Genomic DNA, 23917 nt, shown 5'->3' on the forward strand with positions numbered 1-23917 from the left:
AAAAAAAAAAAAAAAAAAGATGATTTACATTATGTTTGAAAAGGCCAAAGAAAGAAATTCTAAGAGAAAAGGGAGAGGAGGGAGAGTCTCTTCCTTTGCTTTCAACAGAGGGAATTACACTTCTTAAATTTATTTCCTCTTATACATGGTGTCTATAAGTAGAAGATGGTAATAATAATGGTATTTACTCCTTAGAGCTGTTGTAAGGATTATGTGGATTACAACATGTATACAGTTGTTAAACTAATTACACTGGGGACCCGTTAGACTGCGGTGGCTCTAATGCCATGGTGGCCTGCATAAACAACCCCAAATCTAACCCTGTAAATGCCTCAGGGTTACTAAGTGGAAAAAGAAATACTAAGGACAATCAACCACGAGCAGTTGGCTGGACTGTAAGCTACAGGCATCAAATAGTGTCTTTTTTTTTTTTTTTCCCTTCCTATCTTCTCTGTAGACTTCTCCCGGACACTTCTGGTTTGATGCTGCCCAGTTGGAATTCATTTTTTGCTTAAATAAACACCTAAAAATTTTTTATTATGCCCAGTTCACTTTTTACCAGAGTTTAGACCCATGTTCAGCATTCAATGAATGTTTGCTGCTTTAAGACCTTATGATAAGCAGCATTTTAAGATGGCCCCAAGATTCCCACCCCTGGTACATACTTCTTGTATATTTCCCTCTCCTTGAGTGTAGGCAGAACATGAGAGCGCATCTTCTCATGATGAGGTTACTGATCATCTGACTTTGACTTAACTAAAAAGGAGATTATCCAGTGGGCCTGACTAAATCATAGTGGCCCATTACAACTGGGTCTAGAAGTCAGACAAAACAAAAAGAAAAACAAACAAACAAACAAACATCAGAACAATTCAAGGTGACAGAGGGCCTATGGAGGAGGCCACATGACAAAGAACTACAGACAGCCTTTAGGAGCCGAGAATAGCCCTGGCAGCCAGCCAGCAAGAAAACAGAGGCCTCAGTCCTACAACCACAAGGAACTGAATTTGCCAACACTCATATCCACTTGGGAAAAGGACCTTGACCTACAGGAAGGAATGCATCTTAGCCAATCCTTTACTTCAGTTTGTGAAGCCCTGAGCAGAGAAGACCCAGCTCAAGTGGGCCTGGACTCCTGATCTACAGAGACTGTACAGGTAATAACTAATGTTGTTCGAAGCCACCAATTGGCATGATTTGTTATGAGCAGTAGGAAAGTAATACAGGCCTCAAAAAAAAAAGTAACATTTTAATCTGATATCACCAATTTAACTGTCAGAGGAAGGACCTGACCTAGAAGGTCACCTCTGTCACGAGCTATATGTAAGCAACACCTGAAGCCTGTTTTGGAGGAAGAAAACCTATGAAAAAATGCACTAAGCAAACTGTTCAGGTGTGAGACTTTGGGTGAGCCCTTTCAGCTTGGTTTCTCTTCTGTAAAGTTTGTTGTAAGTTGAACCAGATGGTAACTAGGGTGCTCTGTTTACTGTTCTTCTGAATTCTCTCAGAATTCCAAACAGTGAGTGCAGAAGAAACAGAAGAAACAATTCCCTTCTAACAGGTGTGTTCTGGGTGTTCCTGAGAGTATAGATGGGGATTCACTGTAGGCAAGCCTCCAAACATGTAGTGGGTTTGGCTCAAAAATATCTTATTTATAGACACCTCTTTCCCTTAGAAGTTTAAATCACTTGAAATACATGTAATTATCTTTGATTCATTCTTAAAGAATAAAGAGGGGCTTTACCTGAGGGTTCTTGAAAGCTACTGACAGGCCCAAGAACATACTCAGGTACTACCCAATTCCATGCAGACAGGGGACTCACATGAAGGTCTTTGGTTTCAGTGGGGCTCTGAATCTCCCCAGGAGTGGGTTAAAATGAGGATAGCCTGATCTTCACAGAGCTCTCCTAAACATTCTGACTGGGAGGGTGCTGGGATGGGTACCTGGAATTTGTATTTTTAGCCAGCACCCACAATGATTCTGAAAGTAGGTGGTCTGTGGACTCAACTGTGAACCACTCAAGGAAGTTTCACAAATAGTAAACTGGAGGTTACTTAGAGTATCAGATAGCAGAATCCAACTCCTGTAACTGAAAAAATTTCGGTGAAGAAATTATGAAGGAATGGGCAGATAGAAGGGAAATAATGGTGTTAAAGGACTCAGAGACTTGCAACAGTGGGAAGCCATTACCACCTACAGGTGGGCTGAGGAGAAAGGGGGTGTCACTACATCCCACTGAGCAATGGGAACTGATGAGGAGGGCCCCCAGGAGAGGCTGTGGTCAAAGAGGAATGTAGCAAATTGCTAGAGACTCTGCATGGAAGCAAGGAGGGTGCAGGGAGGGAGGAAGTGAAATCCAACTGGAAGCCAGCAGCAGGGATCCTGAATGCATTCTCTCAGGACTTCAAGGGCACGGAAGAGGGGAGAGAGGCAGTACATGGATGGTGGTGGCAGGAGAAGCAGTGAAAAAGAATCAGCATGTTCTAAATCTCAAGAACAAGATCAAGGACATGAAGAATGGCTGGACAATTGCAGGAGTGAGACCAGAATGAAGCAGTCAATACCACTAAGAGAATCAGTTATAGGACATGGCCCAGGCCAAGTGCCTGGGACTCAGCAGGGGATGTGGAGTAAGAGAGCACATGAGGAGGAAAGAAGATGGTATGGCTGAGCTCTGCTGTTTGTGCACCGGAAAAGTTAATCTGTTGCAGTCAAGACTGAAAACAGCAACAATCATATTTGAATGTCCTGGAGCAGCCTTCCAGGGACATTAGCATCAGCTTGCAGACTACCGTCCGATGCCTTCCTTTGCTAAGAGCATTGCCAAAGCTCACTGCTGCCCTCTGGGTAAAAGAAGTCAATGTAACTAACACTTAGAGGGCTCATAAACTGTCTTGTTATTATGATTAATGAATGAGGGATTATCTATTTCCCTTACTAGAGTATGACCACTATTGAACAAACTAAACTGTGTGTGTGTGTGTGTGTGTGTGTGTGTGTAACTGAACTATGTATTTCAGCTCATAGTACAGCTGAGCTATACTGAGAAAAAGGAATATCTTTTAACTGAATTGGCACTCCTCCCAAGTCCCCACCCATTGGTAAGTAAGTGGGAGAAAAGGTAACTAGTCAATGGGATTTAAAACCCTAGTAATTTGAAGAGTCCCTTATGCCATCTCAGGTCACTGCCCAGTGGCTCAGTTAACCTGGCTTTCCCTGCTGTGTTACAATCTACTTGAAATGGTAGAGTGTAGGTGTGATCTTGGAAGAGAGGATAGCTTACTGGTTCCCTGTTGTGTTGTGGGGTATGGACAAACCCCTGGTCTCATGAGGGTTCATGAATCTACATATCTCCAGGGGACAACCTCTGTCCAGGTAGTCCTGTTGAGCCCAGGGCTGAAATCTGCAGCTGGAGAACTCTGGCTCTAGCAATTTTTTTCAAGAACGTATCCTTCCTTCCTTCTTTTTCTTTTTTCTTTTTTCTGACTTTTTAAGTTTATTTTTTTATTTTGAGAGAGAGAGCAAGAGCGAGAGCGAGAGAGCACATGCAAGCATGAGCAGGGGAGGGGCAGAGAGAGAAGGAGAGAAAGAATCCCAAGGAGGCTCCATGCTGTCAGCTCAGAGCCTGATGCAGGGCTTAAACTCACAAAACGTGAGACCATGACCTGAGCCAAAATCAAGAGCTGGACACTTAACTAAGCCACCCAGGCACCCCTCAAGAACATTTCTTACTCATTGGCCCTGTTCTTCCTTGAGCTTCTTGGCCTGGTTATCTACTCACAGCCTTTGCTGGAGGGTCACCTTGCTTTGCCACAGCAGGCCTGTGGCAAATCCTCTGGCTCTAAAGTCAGCATCCTGTGGGGAAAGAGAAACAAGGGAGATTCCAGATTGCCAGCTAGACCTTTACTGTCTACTCATGACCTCCCACCCTCTTAAGTACCTAGATGACCATGACATGTTGGCATGGGCCTTCTGTCCTGTAAGCTTCTCCTTCAGATCCAAATGGGCAGGTTGCGCCACTCCTTCCCTTGAATGATACCTTCAATTTCTCTAAAATGTATATAGTCAGTTCTCATTATATGCTGCTTTTATATTTGTGAATTCGCCTAATCACTAAAATTTGTTTTAACCCCCAAGTCAGCATCTTACACTTTCATGGTTGTTTGCAGAGTGGTGAGAAATTTGAGTTGCCGTTTTGCACGTTCTCAGCTGAGGTCAAATAAGGTGACACTGTGTCTTCTTATTTCGGGACTCACGCTGTCAGCAAGTATTCCTTACATGATCTGTTTGGTGCTCAACTTTTCATATTTTTGTGCTTCGTGTTGGTGATTTTGCTGTTGGAAATGGCCCCTTGAGTATAGGTACTGAAGTGTTGTTGATCACTCCTGAGAGCGAGAAGGCTGTGAAGTGCCTTATGGAGAAATTATATGTGACATGAGCTGAATGTTTGTGTCTTCCAAAAGTTATATGTTGAAGCCCTCATCTCCAGTGTGACTATATTTGAAGATGGGACATCTAAGAAGGTAATCAAAGTCAAATGAGGTCTTATGCGTGGGCCCTGATTAATGTTATAAAAAGAGATGAGAGCTCTTTCTCATGCGCTGCACTTGGGCGAAAGACTAAGTGAGGGCAAAGTGTCCATCTAAAACCAGGAAGAAAGCTTCCACAAGAAACCTATCATCACCTTGGTCTTAGACTTTCCTGCTTCCAGTACTGTGGGAAATTAAATTTCTGCTGTTTAAGCTACTCAGTCTGTGTTATTTTGTTACAGAAGCCTGAGTAGACTAAGACAATGATGTGTTAAATTAGCTTCCTTCAGATATGTTTTATAGAACTGTTGTCTGTGAGTTCAGTGTTAATGAGTCAATGGTGTCTATTAAATAAAGTATATTTAAACAGATATACACATAAACCAGGATTATATATTGATTATTTAATGAATTAAAAAATTCTGCTCCGTGATAGATGCTGTTGAGAGAATGAGAAGACATAATGATAAATGATAAAGGACTGTTATCCAAAATATACCAAAAATTTTTAAAACCCAACAACAAGAGAATGAACAACCTGATTTAAAAATGGACAAAAGATCAGGACACCTCAGCAAAGAAGATATGTAGAAGGCAAATAAGCATATGGAAAGATACGCCACATTATATGTCATTAAGAAAATGCAAACCAAAACAACAATGAAGTACTCCCACATGCCTATTAGAATGGCTCAAATATACAACAGTGATACCACCAAATGCTGCTGAAGATGTAGAACAATAGGCACTCTCATTCACCTGCTGGTGGAAATGCAAAATGGTGCAGCCACTGTGGAAGACAGCTTGGCAGTTTCTCAAAAGCTAAATGTATTTGTACCATATGATCTAGTGGTTACACTCCTTGGTATTCAGTCAAATGAGTTGAAAACTTACATCCACAGAAAACCCTGCACATTGGATGTTTCTAGCAGCTTTATTCCTAATTACCAAAACTTGGAAGCACCCAAGATGTCCTTAAGTAGGAGAATAGATAAATAAACTGTATTCATTAGTCTGCTCCAGCTGCTATAATAGAATACCCTGGATGGGTTGACTTACACACAGATTTTTTTGACAGTTCTGGAGGCTAGAAATTCAAGATCAAAGTGCTGGAAAATTTGATTACTAGTGAGAGATTTCTTCCTGGCTTGCAGATGGCTACCTTCTCGTTTCGTCTTCACGTAGCCCTTCTTTTGTGTGAGCATGTCTCTTCTTCTTATAAGGACAGCAGTCCTATCGATTAGGGCCCCACCTTTAGGACCTTATGACCTTGTTTAGCCTTAATCACCTTTGTAAAGGCCTTGTCTCCAAATGCGGTCACATTGGGGGTTAGAGGTTCAACATATGAATTTTACGGGGGGAACATACTTCAGTCCATTGCACTGAGGCATATCCAGACAATAAAATAGTATTCAGCATTAAAAAGAAATGTGCTTCAAGCCAAGAAAAGCTATGATGGAGGGGGAACTGAAATATATATCACTAAGTGAAAGAAGCCAATCTGAAAAGTCTACATGTTGCATGATTCCAACTATATGAGATTCTGGAAAAGGCAGAACTATGAAGGCAGTGGAAGATTGGTGGTTGCCAGGGGGTGAGGGAAAGGGAGAGATGAATAGGTGAAGGACAGGAGATTTTTAGGCAATGAAACTCTTATGTATGATCCTATAGTGGTGGATATGTGTCACTGTTTGTCAAAACCCATGGAATGTCCACCATGGGTGAACTCTAATATAAACTATGGACTTTGGATAGTTCTGATGTGTCACTATAGCTTCATCAATTGTAACAAGTATACCAGTTTGGAGGGGGATGGTCATAGCCTAGGAGACTATGAGTATGTGGGGGCAGGAGGAGTATAGGAACACTCTGTACTTTCTGCTTTCTGCTCAGCTTTGCCGTACACCTAAACAAACAAACAAAAAATCCTATTTCAAAGGGAAAAAGATGTGACCAGAAACCTAACTATGTATGTCCCCAGAGAGCAGTGGTCCAGTATTTGCTAATTCAGTGTTTGTGATGATTTTAATGAGTGAGGAGAATTGACTGGATGCAGTCCCACTCCAGGCCCACAGCCAGGAGGGGCAAATGGGACATTCATCTGGCTAGCCACCTCCCACACCTTCCTTCCTCCTTTCTTCTTCCCTCTTCTCTGGGGTCAGAGACAGACCCCTTCCCCGCCACACAAACTGGCCTTCACTACCCAACTTCCTGTTTTTGAAGTACTTTCTGTAAAACCCTGGGATCTAGTTGGCCAGGCAGGCTCATTACTGGGCTATCAGGTAAAGACATGGGGATAATTCTTTCTCAAAAATGTCAGGCAAGCTTGTAAAGCTAACATTACACTGCAAGCCTCTATCGAGGAAGGCTGGAAGGTGATTATTACCCTAACTCTCTTTGAGTTCCTTCCCTACTGAACTCTGTAATCTCTTGCTCCTCCCTGCCGCGTTCCTCATCTCTGGATATTCCAGGTCAATGAGGAAAAAACTGACCTACCGGCAAGGCAAAAAGAGCAAAGGTCGTTAATCATTTAAAAAAAAAAATTTATGTTTATTTATTACTGAGACAGAAACAGAGCATGAGTAGGGGAGGGGTAGAGAGACAACACAGAATCTAAAGCAGGCTCCAAGCTCTGAACAGTCAGCACAGGGCCCACATGGGGCTTGAACCCATGAACCATGAGGTCATGACCTGAGCCAAAGTCGGAGGCTTAACCTACTGAGCCATCCAGGTGCCCCAGTTCATTGATCATTTGTAACAAGTTGTCCCCATTTTCTCTGAGAACTTTGTAGCACAGACCTCTGCACCTTGAATGTGATAGGTGTCTGGTGACAGATGGCACCTGAGTCAGAAGCTGTCAAGTAAGAACTACCATATGGTTGCCCCACCTTTAGACTGCAGGCGTTGACTTATATCTTTTCTCTTCCTTCTTCCTCCTTTGATTGTCACACCTTCGTGATCCTACAACCAATATCCCCTTAGGGATAAAAACCCCCAAATGCACAGTCATCTTGGCAACACCTTTTCTGTTTTAATTCTTGGACACTGCCTCCTTCCATGAGCTACCAGCTCTCAAGGAGAGCTTTCAGTTTTAGAGTTTTCATCAAATATCTTCAATATACTTCCTTTCATAATGTAGGTGGCACCGTCAGTAGGTGCCCCTAACAACTTGAGAGTGCACTGTATGACTTAAATTAAGAAATTGGCACTCTAGGGGCATCTGAGGGACTCAGTCAGTTAGGCGTCCAATGGCTTAGGTCATGATCTCATGGTTCATGGGTTCAACCCCCGCTTCAGGCCTTCTGCTGTCAGCACAGAACCCACTTCAGATCCTCTGTCCTGTCTGTCTCTGCCCCTTCCCCAGCTCATGTGCACTCACTCTTTCATGCTCTCTCTCAAAAATAAAAATTAAGAAAGAAAGAAAGAAATCAGCACACCAGACCAACACAGCCATAGAATGTAACTCTGTTGAATGCCTATTGATAAACTTAAGGGAAAGTAGAAAAGAGAAATGTCAATGAGAAAAGGCATTAATCAGCATGAACACAGAGAAAAAGGAGACTTGCAAAGGCGTGTGTCCCAGAAGAATGTCCTATCCGTGACTAAGTATTTGGTCTGTCTGGCAAGTGTATCTTTAATATGGAGGTGGATAAAACAGGCTGCAGAACACAATGCTATTGTGCTCCCATTACCTTGATTGTTGTCCATGCTCGCCAAACAGTTTGGCTGGTGCTACTATAGCTTGTCAGAAAGGACAGAGAGGACTACTCAGGTCACCATGAATATCAAATTCTAAATTTGCATTCTAGCTTCATACATCATGTCTTTCAGGCTTTGTTTAAATGAGTCAGCATCTGAAGTCTGGCCAACCCTGGGACTTACAACATCATTTCTGCCCCTCAAGATTGTGAACCAGATTTGGGGAAGTGGTGAGTTCTCCAAGGTAAGTGCTGATTTGTAGGGTCTGTCTGGGGGCCAGTCTTGACATCACTCTCTAGAGATTCTTTACCCGGGGGCGCCTGGGTAGCTCAGTCGGTTGAGTGTCCGTCTTCGGCTCAGGTCATGATCTCAGGGTTCATGAGATTGAGCCCCACGTTGGGCTCTGAGCTGACTGCTCAGAGGCTGGAGCCTGCTTCAGATTCCGTGTCTCCCTTTCTCTCTGCCCCTCCCCTGCTTATAATCTGTCTCTCTCTCTCAAAAATAAAATGAAAACATTTTAAAAAAATAGTTACCTGTTATAAAGATTCTTTACTCTACTTTAGCCTGTTTGGGCGAAGCAACAGTTCTTGGGTAATGCACAAGAATGATATTTCCTTTGCTAGATGATTATATTGCTTCTCGTTGCTGGTTGGAAATACCCTGGGGGCCTTGTTATCCCACAATACTGGACACTTCTGCTTCTGGGGAGGCAAAGCTCTCAAGAGTAATGTTTGTAAAACATTGAGTAAATTCATTAAAAATTTACCAATACTTTTACAACTTCAGGCAAAATGTTTCTGGGAAGTTTGGGTTTAAGAGGAACTTCTACCCCATTGCCACCCCTCCCACCCTGTTTCCCTGTCTAGATCACACTAGGGGCTGAAGGCACGCTGGTAATGTGGGATTTCTTTTCTAAGTTTTGTTGATATTGCCTGTAACAAACAGCAGTGGCATTCATCAAAGGAGTGGGTTGAAGCTGTTTCACTTTGAAAATTGGCTGAGGCTACCATTTCTACCATCAAAGTATACCTATAAATGAGTTTAAAATATACCTGAGATCTTGGTTGACCTCCTTGGCCATATTCTAACAACTCTTCATTTCTGGACAGGTACCAGTGTCCTGTCTAGGTTTTTCTTTACCCTGGCACCATGGGAACACTCATACATAACCTAACTGTTTTCATTTCTGAAAAACAGTGCATGATTATCACCAGAGCAGCAAAAGTTAACCATGCATATCTTAAACAGGATTTGGTTTGAAATGTGATACTGACCCTATAACAAGCTATCAATCTTGTGAGCTTCTTCATTTATTATATAACTAAAGTCTGCCTCCTCCTCCTCCTCCTCCTCCTTCTTCTTCTTCTTCATGTTTATCCATTTGAGAGAGAGAGAGAGAGAGAGAGAGAAGGAATCCAGAGCAGACTCCAGGCTCTGAGTTATCAGCACAGAGCCCAATGTAGGGCTCAAACCCATGAAGTGTAAGATCATGACCTCAGCCAAAGTCAGATATTTAACCAGCTGAGCCACCCAGGCACCCCTCAAGTCAGCCTTATTCTTAATATTACGGCTCTGGTTGTGACGCTCAACCATTCTCCCCAGAGATTGTAGCTGGTCTGTTTCTTGTTTTACGCTAGAAGTCAAGACACTATTACTTGGATTTCCTTCTATAATCCAGATGACAATCCAATCCCGTGAAAATTGTGAAAATCATTGGCAAAAGCTAAATTGTATCTATCTGTCAACTGGCTATAAGCTCTTGTACGTATAAACAAAAAGTAGCATTTCTAAGAACATTATGTGACAATTCTGAGGTAGGAAATTTGACATGATCTGGAGCCATTTTAATAATGGATGTTTGATGTATTCAAACACATATTTATATGGGTCAAGATTAGCATTTGGTTAATTAATAACTTTTGCCTTATCAATCGCTTTGTCACTTAAGTGGGGGAGTTGCCACACAGCAACTTCTTTTAGTTCTGGACTGGTTATTTGTTATTTTTGTTCTTGCTGTCAGTACCCCTGTTTTAGATTTCCAAGAGATCTGAAAGATCTACCAGTTGTTAGTGCTTCCAAAGGTGGGGATTAGAGTGGGGTTCTCTTCCCTTCTCCATCCACTCCTCATAACCCATCAATTACTCCAGTTCTAGATGCCATCTCACGGTCCGGGTGATGTTCAAGGACACTTGTTTGAAGGTACTGGTAATATCAGTGCATATTTTATTTTTAAGAAAATGTTTCACATCACTGGAGAAAAAGTAGCCGGCAACAACCCTTTTAAGTTCACAGCTGCTGCCAACTTCAGTGCCATTCACGTTTAGTCTAATAATTTTCCTAGGCAAGGAGACTCTTCCGTAAGGCACCTAATAGACTGTGCAGAGAGGAGAAATTATTCTGGTTTTATGAAGTGAGCATATTTACTTATTCTTATTTTACTTAGTTATAAAAGTTATTTCTCCATCCTTCATGGGAATGTATGTTTATGAGAAATGGTACCTATTTAAGTAGCTTATAAGATGATAGAAATTTTTTCATTCCAAAGCTAAGGTTTCATATCAGATGCCTCCCCAAAATTAAGTCATTTTATGCTTGATGTATTTAAAACCTAAAACTTTATTTTAGGTAATACAAGGAGTTTTTCGAAGACGTAAGTTATTTTCAGAACAGGCAAGATTTTTATCCAAGATATGGCTCTGACAAACGAAACCACTTATATGTTTTCCCAGCTGAAGACTTACCCAATAGTATAAGTAAGCAAAACAGTGCAAGATGCTTTTTTATTTTTTGACAGATAGTTTTAAAATTTGTTCCTGACTTTTGGTTCAGTTCAGCACTTGATTATCTTCTGGCCACCATTTCTAGGAGCAAACTAAGTTCTGCTGCAATAGGAGAAAATGAACTTGGGTTTCAGATTAAACTTTGTATTTTTGAGGTTTTAGACAAATGTGTGGGTCTAAGCATGAACAGGTCATTTGTCTGCCCATCTGTAACCAGTCTCAAGAAGATCATGTGAGAAGGAATTGGAAATGATTAAATGGACTCAGTTTTGATTGGTGAGTCAGAGGTCTCAGAAGTCAAGTTCAGATCCCCAGTTGAAAGCCCTAGGCTGGCACTGAAACCTCTTAGGCCAGAACTCTGTATTGTTTATCTGCCTCTGTGAAGGGCACACTGCCCACCCTTGACTCAGCCTCAGGCGGGGAGACTAGTGTTTCTCATACGACATAATGCTAGCCCAAAATCTGAAACATGGGGAAAAAATGAATTCATGCCAGCTTGTTTGATTTGGGGAATCATTATTGAATATTTAGGATTAAGCTTAATATTGCTATTTGAATGATAACATTTTATGGATCAAAGGAGTAGATATAGTCTGTCTTAGTCTAGTGCTTGATCTGTATATAAGTGACCATTTAAAAAAACAGGATGATCTGTGATTTCTGCCACGCTCAGTGGTTTGTAACGTCCAGCAAGACATAGCCCGTGTAAATCCAACCTTGGAATATCACATACAACCACTTAAAAGAAGTGGCTGTGGAGAAGATGTTTAAGAAGCAGAGGTAGGTAGCATCTGGGTTTTACAAATGGTTTTACACAGAATGAACAGAAGCAAACCAAAAAGGCTGCTGGTGAGGCAGAGCCCAGGACATCTTCCACTGCCTGCATATGTTTGCAGCAACATAGGGCATGAACCAACTTCCGTTTGGAGAAACCTGGCCCTGGTCGCTGCCTTTGGCAGGGAAACTGCCAGACAGATTCTGCCTAGCCTGCTCCTTGGCATTGGTTTGCTGAGCAAAAGGTTTAGGCTCAGAAGAGATGACCAATGAAATGCAATAAAGTCTGTGATCCTTTGCCATGGGGCCAATACTCAGAAAAAAACAGGGCTGTCTTTCAAAGTAGGAAACTGTCTGGACACCATCTGGGACAGTTTTTGAGGTCCTTCTGCTCTCCATTCTGGCTTCTGGTTGCTGGTGGCAGCCCTACATTCTAGCTGCAGGCTGTGGAGGAACTGCCAGACACATAACTAGTTCAGACTGGGTCTGAATTCCCCCAGGAAGTACAGCACTGAGTGTGTGTGTATGTGTGTGTTAGGGGAGGGGTGGGGAGGAAGCGGTTATTACCCATCAATATGCCTGAAAGACCTAGTTCCTGGAAAAAAAAAAAAAAGGAATAAGGTAGCTTATTGTTTGGGAACTTGGAGAGAGAAATTCTCACTTTGTAGTAAAGCATTAGGCTGTGAATTACGTATGGGTGGAAAATGTGCTTTCCTGCAGCTCTATAGTGGAAGAGGTATTTAATGCAGAGGAGAACACAGATTGGCTGCATTTTTCTTATCGTTGATTAAATTTCTGTGTTGTAAATATGTCTGTGATGTTGGAAAATCAGCATTAGAAGAGTAAGTGAAAGTGAGGGAGGGAGTGCTTTCTTTGGGGCAGAGTGGTGGGAGGCAGGAAAATGAACTATTCACCTGTATCACCATCACTACCACCATCACTGCACACACACGTGCAAATATAAACACAAACATGCATCACTGTCAGAGTGGCTACCTCCTCTGCAGCACTATCAACACACTTGATTCATAGAAATCCAAAATTAGATGAACATGTCCTTCAAGCTTACACTTTAATAGTCCTCATGATTATTTATTTTATTTGCAATAAAATTCACATGTGTTGAATTCAATGAATTTTGGCAAATACAGACTCCCAAGTAACAACCATTTAAAGATATAGACCATTTCTATCACCCTGAAAAGTTTTCTAAGCTCTTTTGTAGTCAATCTCTCCACCTCACCCCAAGAACCAGACAGCCATTGATCTACTTTCAGTCCACGTAAATCAGATTTGCCTATTCTAGATTTCCATATAAACAGAATGTACCGTATGTACCTTTTCATGTCTTTTACATAGCATGATGCTTTTAACATGTTAAGATCCATGTTGCTACATAAATGAGTAGTTCATTCCTTTTTACTGTAGACTAATACCCCATTGAATGGGTATACCACAATTTATTTATCCATTCACCTCTTGATGAACATTTGTGTTGCTTTCAGTTTGGAGTTATTGTGAATGAAGCCTATATGAATATTAGTATTCTGGTGCTGTGTGGACAAGCATTTTCATTTCTTTTAGATAAATACATAATAATAATATTCGTGGGTTGTTTTCACCAATTTTACTATGTTGTTTATGTGTTTTCAGTTGCATTAATTTCTGCTCTTTATGATTTCCTTCCTTATAATTACTTTGGATTCAATTTACCCTTCATTTTCTAGCTTATAAGGTAAAAATTTTGAGAATTGAACTTGAGAATTTTCTTATTTTCTACCTCCCAAGCTTTATTGAGATATTATTGATATATAACATTGCAATTTTAAGGTATATGATGTGATGATTAGATACATGGATATATTGAAAGAATTTTCTTATTTTCTAATGTAAGCAAATAAAACTACAACTTTCCTTTTAGAGACCACTTTGACTTTACCTCACAAATGTTGATACACAGACAGTCTAGTCTATACACAGTACTGAAGGACCATAAAAATGGCCATGCAGACTGACATTCTGCAAAGTGATCTTAATAATCAATGGAAAACTTACAACCGTTCTGTGACCTTGAAGATTTTTTTGTCATGGCCTTAGAAACTCTGCTATATCTGTGTAGGAAAATGAAAAAATATTGTGGAACTAATATTTATTTAGAACACTGTAATTTAAACTCTTAGAAGCATTAAAGTGTGTATAGTGAAACACTTTGAAGATTAAAGTGTTCTCCTTCTTTGTAAAAAACTTAGAAAATGGATACAGGGTTTCAATTTGGGAAATGAAAAAAGTTCTGGAGATGGGTGGTGGTGATAGCTACACAGCAATGAGAATATACCTAATGCCACAGAACTGACTGCTTCAAAGTGTGAAATGATAAATTTTATATTATTTATATATTACCATGATTGAAAGAAAAAACAAATCGAAAGAGTTTGAACAGTGCTTGCTGCCTCGTCATTGTATAATTTATGATGAAGAGTGATCACGTTTTCTTTGGCTCTGTGAACTGTCATATTCAGAACTTGCTAACTTTGATTCAGCTCCCAACGTTTGAACTTTTGCACATTCAATGGTATGAAATATCCAAGAGTCCTTTCATGTAACATTTTTTTGCCAGTATCCTTTCCTTTGGGGCATCTTCATCCTTTTCATTATAAGTACATTCCTTATTTATGTCACTTTCACTACCTTCCTCAGACTATAAATCTAGAATCTCGCAAAAAGCAACAATACTCAGATTCCCACATTAGCTATTTCCATTTGCGTTTGATTCAAAGTATTCTTCCAACATGATCATGTTTTATTTGTTTGATGTACTTTCATCTCTGTTGGCCAGTTCCTTCTTTGGGTCATCCATTTTTGTAAAATGTCATGTGATTTATCAGTGGGAGACCAAGAAGGAAACAGCATTATTATAGGTGTGTGAACTGAGTAATAGAGGCACAGCAACAAATCACCAAAGAATTTTGGAAGAAGTGACGTGATTGGCCACTGACAATGATGAGCATCTGTTATTTGCATAGTGATTCATGGACTGATGATCTAACAATGAAGTTTATTGAATTACTTATAGTTAATATACTATGATAAATGAAATGTGGTAACTGAAATCTGAAGCATGTTGATGGGGGACTGGTATTATTTATGGGGTAACTGAAATCCATGCATATTAGAACCTGTGCAAAGTATGGATTGCTTGTACTATGTTCTTACTTTGTGATTTCTTTTGACCATGAGTTATTAAAAAATGTGTTTAATTTCCAAATATTTGGAGATTTTGCAGATATCATTTTATATTGCTTTGTATTTTAATTCCACTAGAAGAGGACATAGTCTGTATGATTTAAAGTCTTTTAAATATATTGAGATTTGTTTTATGGCCTAGCATACGGTCTATATTGACTAATGTTCCTTGTGCACTTGAAAAAGTATATGAATTCTGTTGTTATTCAATGTAACATACTATTATGTCAAGTTGGATTATGGTACCATTAAGGTTTCTAGAACGTTGATGTTTTCTATTGACTTTATCAAGTACTTAAGAGAGAAGTATTGAACTCTTCAACTGTCATTGTGGATTTGAATGTTTCAATTCTCAGTCCATCAGTTATTCTTTCACATATTTTGAAGCTCTATTGTAAAAGTACATATTTTTAGGATTGTTAATGTCTCCTTGATGATGGACCCTCTTATTCTTATCAAATGACCCTCTTGACTCCTGATAATATTTCTTTTCCTGAAGTCTATTTGTCCGACATTGAATATAGTTACTCTAGTTTTACTGTGATTAGTATTGACCTAGTATACTTTTTTTCCATCCTTTTACTTTTAATCTATGCTTGTCTTTATATTTTAGGGCATTTCCTATAGTAGCTTGTAGTGGGTCTTGCTTTCCATCCAGTCTGGCAATCTCTGCCTTTCAATTGGAGTGTACATAAATCTAAAATGTAGAATCCAAATGCAAAATAGAGACTCTTTATATTTAGTATAAGTATTGATACCCTTGTTGCATTTATATTTTCCTTTAAATATATGAACATATTTAAGTCATTGTTATAAAATTCTTATATGCTAATTTTGTTATCTGTGAGGACTCTTTCTAGTGACTGATTTTCCTCCTGGCATTAGGTGTTGTTGCTTTATTCTGCATATCTAATGACTTTTCATTGAATGCTACACGTTATGAATGTTGTGCTGCTGAGTGTTTAGATTTTGTTGTCTTCCTTTAAAGAATCTTGAATATTATTTTTTTTTATTTTAATGTTTATTTATTTTTGAGAGAGAGAGACACACACACAGAGTGTGAGCAGGGGAGGGACAGAGAGAAGGAGACACAGAATCCGAAGCAGGCCGCAGCCTCTGAGCTGTCAGTACAGAGCCCGACGCGGGGCTCAAACTCACGAACTGTGAGATCATGACCTGAGCTGGAGTAGGACGCTTAACTGTATGAGTCACTCAGGCGCCCCAGAATGTTGAGTATTATTTAGTAGAAAATTAAGTTACTCATCATCAACTTGATTTCAGAGATTTATCTTTGTGTTTTGTTAGAAAGGATATAAAATAGTTTTTAATCTAGAGACAATTTAGCCTTACTCCCAAGACATGACAACTCTGAATGCACTGGGTATTCAGTGAGGCCTCTTTACCCCCGCTGGTAAGAACTCAACTTTCTACCAGATCTGTAGTAGCTCAGGAAATTGTTCAGTTTGTAGCTTTCAGGCAGTTGTGCTAATAGCAGTCCAATCCACCCTGCATAGATTAGTATTCAGACAAGGGGTATTCAGTAGTAGTCAGGCTTAAGGGCATCCTTCAAGCTCTTATTTAACCTCTTCCTCTCTGGAGCTTTGACAGATATCTTAGTCTTCCCAATCTCCTACATCTGTCTCCTCTGTTCAGAGAGACTACTGCCTAAATTCCCTCTTCCTGTGGTTTGGAAATTGCTTCCATGCAAAAATCTGGAATAATCAGAAGGTCACATTGTTTGTTTCTTTTCTTTCAATGGCATCTAATATTTATAGGATAAAGTTCTAGCTCCTTTACATAGTGACATCTTAAGTAGATTTATTTTTCCTTCCCAGTATTTCAGACTTTTTCTTCAGTAGCCTTTATATTATTGAAGACCTAGCCCCAGGAAGAAGAGAACGTAAAAGCTGGAATAAGATAAATATATAAATAAAAATAAATAAAAACTTTGCTCAGCATTGAGTTTAGATGCTAAACTTGATTAAAAGACAATGGTCTTAGAAATCAGGCTTTCAAGAGACAGAGTTTTCTGAGAAATCCCACAGTTTGATTTCTACTTGTTAAGAAACCAAAGTTAGGGGGTTTACTACAAAGTAGTTCATAGATCTGGGGAAAATGTCGGATAAGTTTTTCTTCTCCTCACAGTAGAAGAAAAATCCTAATGAGGTTGGGTCGAAGGATAATGGGGAAAAGGTCAGGAAAGAGGAGAATCCTCTGGCTTCTGCATCAGGGTCAGAATCTGGGGTGGTAGTGGAGGTAAGGGAATGTAGACAGTTGTGAGGGAACATGAGAATGTTCTAGAACCCTGTTTTCCTAGGGATAGCTAGAGAGACTGCAGACCTTCCAGAGAAGCAGGTAGTGGGGCTGAGGTTCTACCTACATAACTGGATGACTGAGAGAAGAGCTGAGGAAAGTGGACCTCATAACAGCCTCCCTGAGATCTACCCATTTGGGCAAAGTCAGAGAGCAGTACCCAGGTTCCAAGGTAGAAGAGTGTGATGTCACTGAAAATGTTGGCTGCTGGAGTCTGATAATGCCCAAGAGGTCAGACTCCAATACCTTCATAGATCTTAGCACCCTGCGAGCATGGCACAGCAGCAAAAGCTACCAGTAAAGAGGTTTACATCTGGAGAGGATGCAGGTAAGTCTACAGTGCATAGGGGACAGGAGATTCACCTTTCTTAATACAGGACAATATATGATCCGTGTCCCTCCCCCGGAAAGTTAGAAAAGAGTAAGTGAAGAGGGATGTGGAGAAAAATCTCTAAGTCATCAGGTACTTACTCTTAAGAGGATTATGTTTGAGCTGGAGAGTGACTGAGGTAAAATATGTGAATTTGGATGAAAAAAAACTTGCATTGAGCTGAGAAATGTAGAAAAGGAAAGACTCTTCCTCCACCCTCTTAGATTTGTATCTGTTCTTGCAAATTAAACTAACAAAAAACACCAAGAGAAGAAAAGTATGCAAATTTTATGTAGCATAGGAGTCTTTACAGAAGACAAATAAAGACCCAGAGAAATAATTAGGCCCCTGGGAACTTACATATCATTTTAACAAAGAACAGTAAACAGTGTGGAGATGGGACAAAGCAAAGGAAAGAAGGTTTAAGCTTCTAGGGGTAGTAAATTGTGAGAAAGTGACTAAGAAGTATCCAAGGGGAACTAATAGAAAATAAGGGTTATTTTAGTTAGGTTTTTTTGTACAGACTCACGTTGGCATGGACTCTCCATCTCCAGTCATGAGAATATTCTCCTTTTCCTGATACAGCAAGAGTACCTTTTTGCTGGAAAATTATACTTGGATTTTAGCCCGGTGAGGGGAGGTCAGAGAGTCCTTCCTGCTTCTGCTGTTTCTAAATTGCCTTCAGCTCAAAATAATCAACATGACAAAGTGGGATATTTTGGGGTATTCTGATCCCCTTCAAGTACATTGAATAGTATGAAACAAAGTCTCTGCTTCAATTAGAATGTGAGATTTATGGCAGCATTGAGTCAATTTCAGAAACCAGTTATGTTTTTGCACATATCCGTATTGTAACTGCTCACTTTTACCTATTAAAAGGTCAAAAATAAAACAAGCAAAGCACTCTTTGTGATGTAGTTCCTCTTACCACCTGTACTTTATTCTGCAGTATCACTAAACTGCTATATACCACCGTCTTTTGCTGATGTGTGTCACCACTCTGTGATCCGGGTCTAACTCCAGCAGCAGTTAGTTCTTCAATGGCTGGAAACAAATCTCATTCACCCTTGCGTTCCCAGAACCTAGCACAATGTGTCAGGTGATAGGTCTTAATCAACATGGCATGGATGTATGGATTAAAAACATCCCAACACTCGTAGACAAACTACAGTGAGAAAAAGCAAGAGACTGCTGTGTGATTGAAAAACACCTCAATACCTTCCTCTGGAAATGAGTCCTAGGACCTGACATTCTTCCACCAGAGACTGCACTGAGCTACAGTGCAAACTCCTTACTAATTGTTAGGTGTGATAGCACCTTATCACAAATAAGTTCAGCTGAGTAGGGGTGGAGAACAGGGCTCTACAAAAAGGAAATAACTTACAGGGATCTCTATGGGGCACTGAAGGGAAGGCAGGTTCCCTGGAGCAGCCAAGGTAAGACTTTTTTTTTTTTAATGTTTTATTTATTTCTAGGAGAGAGAGAGAGAGAGAGAGACAGCGTGAGCAGGGGAGGGTCAGAGAGAGAGGGAGATACAGACTCTGAANATCTGCACAGTCCCCCCACTTAAGAGGGGGGGTCCCCCCCATCTTGCTTTAATCCTTTGCTGTTGCCATCTTGAAATACTTAATAATTTTTTAACAAAGGACACTGTAGTTTCATTTTGCATTGGACCCCCTAAATTACGTATCTGGTCCTGGTTGAGGGATGCCAAATGGAAGGAAAGGGTACAGAGAGAGAAGATGAGAAGAGCCACAAGAAGAGTTATTCTACCTTCATGGCCCTGAGGTCAAGCTATAAGCCAGTGGGATGGCCAGGTGGGCTGAAGAGAAACTTGAGTGGCCACCCTCCAGTGCTTCATGTATCTCATACTTACAGGTGGGCTTCTGAGCCATCTGATCCCATGGGACTCTTTCATCTGCTTCGTTTAGTCCTGGGTTTACAGCCTCTTTTTCTGTGGTGACACTTCAGTAACACCTTCTGGGTTGTATCACTGATGGCTCAGGCTTCCTTCCTTTGAAGAACACCTAAGAGTTGGATGTTCTTTGTTAATGTCATTATCAGTGACCTTAGTGACACTTGAGGAGGTAGCCAGCCACAAAGACTGTAAAGACTGTACTGTACATAAAGAAACAGTGGCAGGCGAGGGGCTGGAGATCATATAATAAATTAATCATTACATTGGGCATCTTTTTTTTTTTTAATAATCAGTGGTTATAGCCTGCTGAGAAAACAGTCACAATCATTACTATCATATCTGAGAACCTGTAAAATACCCTCCTGATTGACACACTATGATTAGGAGTATGCCCCAATCCCTTTAGCATAATTTGAAACAAAAGATGACAATCTGATTTATCTAATGCATTTCCTCAGTGAATTCATCATTAGTATTGTCATCTTCCTTTCCAGATAAGAGTTCTTCACGTACAACTAGCCAAACATTTATGTCTCTACATGTATTTCTATTTGTCTTTAGTACAAACTGGACCAAAACCTGATTGAATGCTGTGTTTCTCATCTATAACTAGAATAAAACTAGAAAATGACAAGCATTACACGAAGGAAAGTCCCCTCTTTGTCATTTTTATGAACATCTTTATAAGCTGTTAATATATTTGGCTCTGTGCTAGACTTAAAGCAAATCTGAAGATAATCCTTGTCCTCGGGGAAGTAATATTATATCTACAACACACAGGAGAACACACACAAATACCGCCTTGCTGCTGAAGGGCAACTGTCAACTGCAGATAAAGAATACCCAGGAGTGATGTTACAGAAATCTATTATGCTAACATCCTACACTGAAGATCAAATGAGGTTTTAATTTAAATCTGAAGGAGAAGGACAGGGACTGCGATTTTGCTAATCCTCAAATTATGTAGGAAGACCGTTTCTGAGTGAAATAAGTGAGAACACAGCACTGATGGCAGAAGGGTACTCCTATTCATTGTTTACATACTGCTTTGTGCTGTGTCCTTGCAAACAGTCTCCAATTTAGTCTACACTAAACAATTCACATCACTGGCACTGGGCTGGTATCTGTTTAATGCTGAAGAATACAAATTAAATCCTGCGCCCTCAAATAGAAATGTCATTTGGGTTATTTTATTTTATTTTTCATTTATTTATTTTATTTTAGAAAGAGAGAGCATGAGTAGGGGAGAGAGGCAGAAGGAGAGAGAGAGTGACAAAGAATCTTAAGCAAGTGCGTTGCCCAGTGCAGAGCCCAACACAGGGCTTGATCCCATGACCTGAGCAAAAATCAAGAGTCTGAATCTCAATGGACTGGGCCACTCAGGAGACTCTGGGCTCTTTTAGTTCTATAGAAATCATTAAGTAAATGTCTTCTTTTATCAGCCTTCTCCAGTCACCATGCCTCCCCCCCCACACACACACCTACTTACTCCTAGGGTCCCTCTCTTTAGATGGAGAGGGAGGAGAAAGCAGCTGCAGGGTTGATCTCCTTATTCTGGCTGGACTTGGTTCTTCATTGTCCAAAAAGGTAACCAGAAACATCAATGCTTAAAAGCTATTTTATCCTGAAGCACCCGAGGCTCAGTTGGTTAAGCGTCCAACTTCAACCCAGGTCATGATCTCATGGTTTGTGGGTTCAAGCCCCGCATCAGGCTCTGTGCTGACACTTAGTTCAGAGCCTGGAGTCTGCTTCAGATTCTGTGTCTCCCTCTACCTCTGACCCTCCCCTGCTCTCTCTCTCTCTCTCTCTCTCTTTCTTTCTCAGAAATACATAAAAACATTAAAAAAATTTACAAAAAAAAAAGCTATTTTATCCATTCTCTCCCATCCCAATAGAATGGTCTTTTAGTTTTGGCTTAAACAGTACGGTAAAAGATACTCACCATTTCCTGGAATAGCCTATTCAACTTTTGAAATAAACATTTTAAGAGAGTTATTCCATATTTTGAATTAAATATTTGTCTCTCTTTAATTCTTATACACTGGCTTTCAACTTCTGGAGGGCATTCTATCTCCTTTATCTCTCTCTCTTTTAATGTTTATTTGTTTATTTTGAGAGAGACAGAGACAGAGACAGAGAATCTAAGCAACCTCTGCACTGTCAGTGCAGAGCATGACATGAGGCTCAATATCACAAACTATGAGATCATGACCTGAGCCAAAAAAAAAAAGAGTCAGCCAACTGAGCCACCTAGGTGCCCCTCTGCTTTATATGTCTAGCCCTGAGCACTGACCTGACAAAACCAATGTTTGTGGAACAATGGAAAGCTGGAGAAGGTCCAGGTTATGAATAAGCTGGGAAGTTGGGATGCTGTACCAGTCATAGAGATGGTGCTTAGAACAAGAGATGCAGATTCTGGGGGGAGGGCAAAGAGTTTGGGTTTGGTAATATTGGTAATCCCAGTTATAAATCACAAACTAGAACAATCCAGGAGGCAATCAGGAGTTGAGAAGAAAGGGATAGAAACTAAGGAACAGATTAAATCATGCATGACAAGTATATAGTGATAGAAGAAAAAAAGAGAATTTTAGTCCAACTGCAGTCATGTTAATAGGTTAAAAATAAGTTAACAAGATTTTGACATTATATTAGTTAATGAGATAAAGGATATATAATAAGATAAAGCATAGTATTATGCTAGGAAATCAGTGAGAAAGAGCTGAAATATAAAATCTGCATGACTGATGTGGAAATAAAATAAGAACCTAAGTGGGAGAAAAAGTCGGTGTTACCAGCAATTGGCCTGAACCTGAGACCTGGCTGCGTGATGGACATTAGCAGGTTATGAGGTGATGAGAGTTACATCCTCATATTTCACAGATGATTATAGTTTGCTTGGAGAGAAAGAGAGAGAAAGCTGCTAAGTTGGGACTTCTTTGACTCTTGCACTTTATTGCTTCCCTGAGATGTCATGCTATATTCCGGGAACAGGAGACAGAACTCCCTGGAAAGGTATCAGTTGATAGGATTTAGGAAACATCTACTGATTTGCAATAAGCCTGGCCCAGTGCTGGCCTGGTATGAACAACTGGAAGACTGGGTGGATGGATAGATAGTATCGATCCTTTTATGGATGCCTTTTAAGGCTTTTAAGATTGTCAAGAATGAAAATACAGATCTAATGATCATTTCCATCACTCAGGTAGCCCTTTGGCCTGAGCCACAAGATCTTTAGTAGGCATCCTGGGGAAAGGGGCTCCAAATAAAATCTCAAGGACAGTTCTCCAAGATGATGCAAGCCTATAGAGCATGGCTTTGCATCTTTTCACGTAAATAAGGCTGGCACTCAAGTTGGGGAGAAGTGTTTTTCTCATTTTATCGAAGTTCAGACCCTGGCAACCCTGGCTCAGCATTCCCTGCACACAAACACTGAAGGTTCTTAGAGACTATGGCTCAGTTTGTTACTTTTACTTCTACAGAGCATTGATGAGGGACAAATCAGAGGGACATTAGTGGCATTAGTGGTGGTAGTGTCTCTGGAAGGTGACTTCACAGAGTTGCAAAGTGTACACATTACTTCCAAAATATGCAAGGAACACTTAACTTCAATTTCTATAACTGATCTGAACTTTCGCAAGAGTCCCCACTCCTTGGTGGTAGATTCCAGGAAAAAATGTGAAAGTCTTTGAAAAGGGAAAAAAAGATAAGTGTTCTATTTAGTAAACTCTTCTGGGTTACATCTGCCTTTCATTGACTTCGAGCTATTTTACAACTCCGGTAAATTGTAGAACACTGATGACAATGCTTATGTTTCTTGCAATTTGTGTCTGGTGGAGATAATTGCCCTGTAGATATTGACTAATTTTCGTTATTCATTTCATTTGGTATTCATTCATATTCATCAGTCTTCCTGATGGCCTGTTCTTGTGTGTGTGAATTCTCCTTTAAATCAGCTGTAAAATCTTACCAGTTTCCTCATAACTTGAGTTAATAAGATCTTTAACACGGGAGAGTCATGGTTTTGTCTTTTAAAAATAATTTTTTAGCATAAGGGAAAACTGACTTTAAGCTTGACATTTTATGACATTGCTATTTCTTCTGGTTTAGGATGGTTTAGGCAGCTGCTCAGTCTTTTCTTACATCATGTTCCACCTATTCCTCCTTGCCATCTTGATAGCACAGCATCTTGACGTGAGGGGGATGAGGCACATATGACTTGGTGGTGGTGGAGAGACAAGATCTGAGGGCCACATGGTGTCTCTGTGGCCATTTGACCATCATCTTAGCATC

At 40.2% G+C, this 23917-nt stretch overlaps 1 protein-coding gene across 4 annotated transcripts in view; it reads left to right on the forward strand.

The window, feature by feature from the left end:
* The window catches only part of LOC144241421 (uncharacterized), a 93572-nt gene that overhangs the window by 59663 nt on the left and 9992 nt on the right, over nucleotides 1-23917 (forward strand). For 2 of the 4 annotated variants that reach the window (XR_013338072.1, XM_077775983.1), the window contains one exon: nucleotides 8362-8473. Coding sequence is in view for 1 of the 4 variants with exons in the window: in XM_077775983.1 (XP_077632109.1) it covers nucleotides 8362-8473 (112 nt within the window). In the remaining 3 variants the exon portion in view is untranslated. Of the gene's footprint in view, nucleotides 1-1525; nucleotides 1562-8361; nucleotides 8474-10376; nucleotides 10429-23917 lie in introns of those variants that run through there. The other 2 variants (XR_013338075.1, XR_013338073.1) reach the window with 2 other exon arrangements.

This window comes from Crocuta crocuta, unplaced genomic scaffold (assembly GCF_008692635.1).
Source record: "Crocuta crocuta isolate KB4526 unplaced genomic scaffold, BGI_CrCroc_1.0 scaffold25, whole genome shotgun sequence".
Classification (NCBI taxonomy): Eukaryota; Metazoa; Chordata; class Mammalia; order Carnivora; family Hyaenidae; genus Crocuta; species Crocuta crocuta.